Source organism: Belonocnema kinseyi, chromosome 6, assembly GCF_010883055.1.
Source record: "Belonocnema kinseyi isolate 2016_QV_RU_SX_M_011 chromosome 6, B_treatae_v1, whole genome shotgun sequence".
Taxonomy (NCBI): Eukaryota; Metazoa; Arthropoda; class Insecta; order Hymenoptera; family Cynipidae; genus Belonocnema; species Belonocnema kinseyi.
The window spans coordinates 114,268,493-114,272,948 of record NC_046662.1 but is presented as its reverse complement, the minus strand read 5'-3'; the positions used below and the strand labels follow the sequence as shown (position 1 = coordinate 114,272,948).

Here is a 4,456-nt window from a genome sequence, read left to right as displayed (position 1 = left end):
CATTTCGCAGTTCCTGATTTCCACTTCCTGTACTTTCTTTACACCTTTCATTTAATTTGAAAAGTTCAGTTCATTTCTTTTTTTAAGTTAATTGTTAAAAATAGACATAATTTCTAAAAACATCACATTCACCTTTTTCGACCTTTTTTAAACTAATATGTTTCAACGGTATCACTTGCAGATACCTACATGAATTAATCTTATTCTAATGTTATAATGTATTCTTGTTCTTTATATTAATATTGAGTGTGAAGCTGCTGAAGCTGGAGAAAAAAATTTGCGCAAACAAAATTATTAGAGGGTCGTCTATCTTTAGCTAAAATACATGTACAAAGTAGTACGTCTTGCATTCGCTAGCCAAATCAAGCTGGTCCCAGAAGCAGTAGATCACCGTAGTTCCATTTTCGAATCGATGAATGTCCAGCCCACGCGGAAAGTATTGGTTCTATGGCATCTGGTACCCGCCTCCGTCCATATTTTTTTCCGTGTACTTATATTAGAAGGTTTATGTTTAAAAATGAATTTAAAATTCGATCTTACAAATATATATTTATAAAGAATCTTCTCATTCTATTTTTAGAAATATGGCGCCACAAACCGGAGTTTCAAAACTGGCAAAACTGCGAGAGTTAATGAAAGCGTTACCTGCGAATGGTTTTGAAAAAAAAGGAATGCAAGCTTTTATACTTTATTATGGAGATGCCCATCAATCGGAGTACTTAAGAAACAGAGACAAGAGGTTGCATTTCATTTCGGGATTTAAAGGCTCTCGGGGAATAGCCGTCATTACCCACGACAGAGCTCTATTATGGACTGACGGTAGATATTTCCTTCAAGCCTTAAATGAATTTGATCCACCCGAAGAATGGACACTTATGAAAGAAGGAGTCCTGGGGACACCTTCTCAAGCCGAGTGGCTAATTTCGAATTTACCGTTAAATTCAACAGTAGCAGTCGACACGGATGTAATAAGTTATACGGATTTTGTTTCTATGTCCACTAGTCTCGCCAATAAAGGTCACATTTTAAGTCCACTAGAGGAAAATTTAGTGGAAAAAGTATGGGGTGACGAGAGACCTCCACAAACAAGCAATCCAATAGTTCCACTGCCCTTAACCTACACCGGAAAAAAGGCCAAAGACAAAGTCGAACAATGTCGAAAAAGTATGAACGAGAACGGAGTAACTTACCTTTTAATCTCGGCGTTGGACGATGTAGCATATTTACTTAATTTAAGGGGATCTGATATCCCGTTCAATCCAGTATTCTTCGCGTATGTTGTGGTAGGCATTGAAGAGGTTCATATATTTGTTGATAAAAGTAGTCTTGTGGCAGAAGCTGAGCAACAACTGAAGAACGAAGGTCTTGATCCTATTTATCATCCCTATGAAAATATCTTGAAGTTCTTGAGGGAAACAGCTTCTATGGGTTTCAGCTATGGTCGGGTTTGGATTAGTGCTGGTTCGAGTTACGCTTTACATGCCGCTTGTGGAGAAGGGCATGTACATATTGCTTTTTCTCCAGTTAGTTTAATGAAGATGGTAAAAAACGAGATTGAAATTGAAGGATTAAAGGCAGCACATATTAGAGATGGCGTTGCACTTGTTAAATACTTCTCTTGGTTGGAGGAACAAGTCACAAATAAAAGTAACAAGTTAGCGGTAACAGAAATCTCTGGAGCGGATCAACTCTCTAAATATAGACAGTTAGTATACACGTTTAATGGAGATTTTTCCAACATATTGATGCAATTTGGACTCATTATATTACTTATGAAAAGAACCATATTATTTTGTTTGTTATAATAATAGATTACAGTTGAGGTGGTTTTTTATTCAATTCTTTGCAATGTAAACTTATTTTATGTACATAGAGAACTAGATTTGTTCGTCGGTCTAAGCTTTCCTACAATTTCATCATCTGGAGCGCACGCAGCGATAATTCACTATACTCCATCACCAACCACTGATGCACGAATTACAGACAAAGAAATTTACCTTTGCGACTCTGGAGCACAATTTCTTGATGGAACCACAGATGTCACACGTACCTGGCATTTTGGTAAACCAACAGACTATGAACGCGAATGCTTTACTCGTGTGTTCAAGGGACAGTATTTTCTTAACACTGCTAAATTTCCCAACATGATAAAGGGAAATTATCTGGATACACTGGCCCGTAAAAGCTTGTGGGATGTTGGGTAAACATTTAACAGCAAAAACTGTTTATCCATGATGCAAAAAAGTAAAATCTATGTCTTGTTAAGATTTATAACTATAACGTTATACTTACAGTTTAGATTATCTGCATGGAACTGGTCATGGAGTAGGCGCATATTTGAATGTTCATGAAGGTCCCACCGGCATTTCTTGGCGACCAAATCCAGATGATCCAGGGATGCAACCTGGCATATTCATGTCGAATGGTAATTTCAAAACTTTCCTTTTTATGTATAAAACTAAATTATTTGATAATAGGCGATTTGAAACCATGTGAAGTTTTCTACGCAAGCGTCACGTCGTGAGCACAGCAATCATTCAAGTTAATCGCCCCCATCTCCAACCCAATGCACACGATATTTTGTTTAATTACCGAAAACGGAACTACGGATTTCGAGCGAGTTGAAAGACAACGAAGTTATAGATTCGTTAATCGACTAACGGATTGTCAAATTTAATTTAGAGGCTTTGTCTGATTTAGTCAACGCGATACGGATGGCTTTTGACAGGTGGCGTTACTATCGCATTGCAATTTCTGCACACTAAAATAAGTTTCTTCCTCACTTTACCACTAATAAGAGAAATCAAGTTTCGTCCACGGAAACGTCATCTATTGGGTAATCTATAACTTCGTCGTCTCTCAATGAGCCTTCGAAGTCACATATTCAGCGCGGATATTCGACAAAATTTAATATAGTGTAAGCTGTACACTGATCCGGCTAGTGTCGATTGACTTTAGCCCAAAGAATTTCGCTGTCTGTAGTTCTATTTGTAGAAACATGTTCACTCCGCAATAAAATTAGAAATACTTTAATTATTATTATTTTTTATAACTTTTTGACGGGTTTTTATTACGCCAGTTTTTTCGTAATTTTAACCACGGACTCAGTCAAGTGCCTGATGTGTTAACAATGATACGTATTAAATTATTAGGATGTTTGACATGGTTCAAAGGACTCAAAATCAGGATTATGGTGTAGTTTGAAGTTTATCTTTTACCGCTATTTTCCCGACACAGCGGCCGAGAAAATTAAAGGTGACATCAGTCGTCTCTTTTTTGTTTTTTAGAGCTACGATATATCGATTCCTTTTCATTTTACATAGTATTCCAGTCTTCATTCGCCTATCTGGTATCGGAAAGTCTGTCTATAGCAATACTACTGCCAACATAACAGTGAAAGTCATAAGAGGAAATATTAAACCCTACCGCTACACTAATGCATAAAAACAGAAGATATTGGAACAATGCTAATGAAATGGTTCATACGTCCCAAAACCGGACTCGAATTGAAGTCTAACTGTAGTTTTAGGATAAAAATTAATTGGCTTTATCGCCTTCCAACCGTAATACGGAAAAAGATTATTATTTGACGAGGATGTAGTTCGATCGGATTTTGAAATGGCATGAGAGGAACAAAAACAATTTAAAATTCGAACTTCTCCGTCATCAACCGTAATCTGAAAATGACACCGGATCCTAGTAGAACCGCTTCAAATCACATCCATGGCCACGTCTTATGACTGGGTGATGGTTGGTTACAGGGCACGATGAAATCACAACGACCGGCCGGCGAAATCCTCGCATGTCTTGGGGACACGAAGCGACCCAAGGATGACAGCTTTCTGCACCCATCTAGCAAGTGCCTGTGCATATTTTTGGCGTGCAGGTATGGCTTTAAGATTACGAACCAGTGAGAGCTTCGCAACTCTGAAAACACCGATCATAAGGACAATTACTTTAACCGAATATTTTGGGTACAGTCGTTGCAGGTCCCTTTTAAGGCCTTGATACCTCTCCTCCTACTCCTTCTCCTTAATCCTTAAACTATCAAAATGGCATTAATTGCGGCGATAAGTCATGAACGTAGATTGCTAATTCTCTGGATCTGATGGCATATTGTGTTTCTCTAAAATATAGGAGTGATAGTGCGTTAAAATCCATTATAGCGGATTAAATATGGCGGCTGAAACCAGGTAAAAAATGGCGGTTTTCCAAAAATCAACCGATTTGGACTACATTTGGTGTATAAGAATTTTTGGGGTCGCTGATTACGAATCTGAGGTTAAATTTGCAGAATTAAAGATGGCGCATGAAGTTCTTGAAATTCAACCGATTTAGACCGAAATTGTTATATGAATTGCACCCGCTTCCAGCGAAATCGCGGTAAAATTTCAGCCATAACCACGTCTCACAACCGTGAGATAGGTGGTTACAGTCTGTAAAGGAATCAATACGA

The 4,456-nt window shown here is 37.9% G+C and overlaps 1 protein-coding gene across 1 annotated transcript; it reads left to right on the top strand.

Moving 5' to 3' along the window:
• Positions 1-584: 584 nt before the first annotated feature.
• LOC117174258 (xaa-Pro aminopeptidase ApepP) lies at positions 585-2,888 on the top strand. The gene is made up of 3 exons (XM_033363172.1): positions 585-1,705; positions 1,874-2,200; positions 2,295-2,888. The coding sequence occupies exons 1-3, from the start codon at positions 585-587 to the stop codon at positions 2,494-2,496; spliced, it is 1,650 nt and encodes a 549-aa protein (XP_033219063.1). The 3' UTR covers positions 2,497-2,888.
• The last annotated feature ends 1,568 nt before the right edge of the window (positions 2,889-4,456 follow it).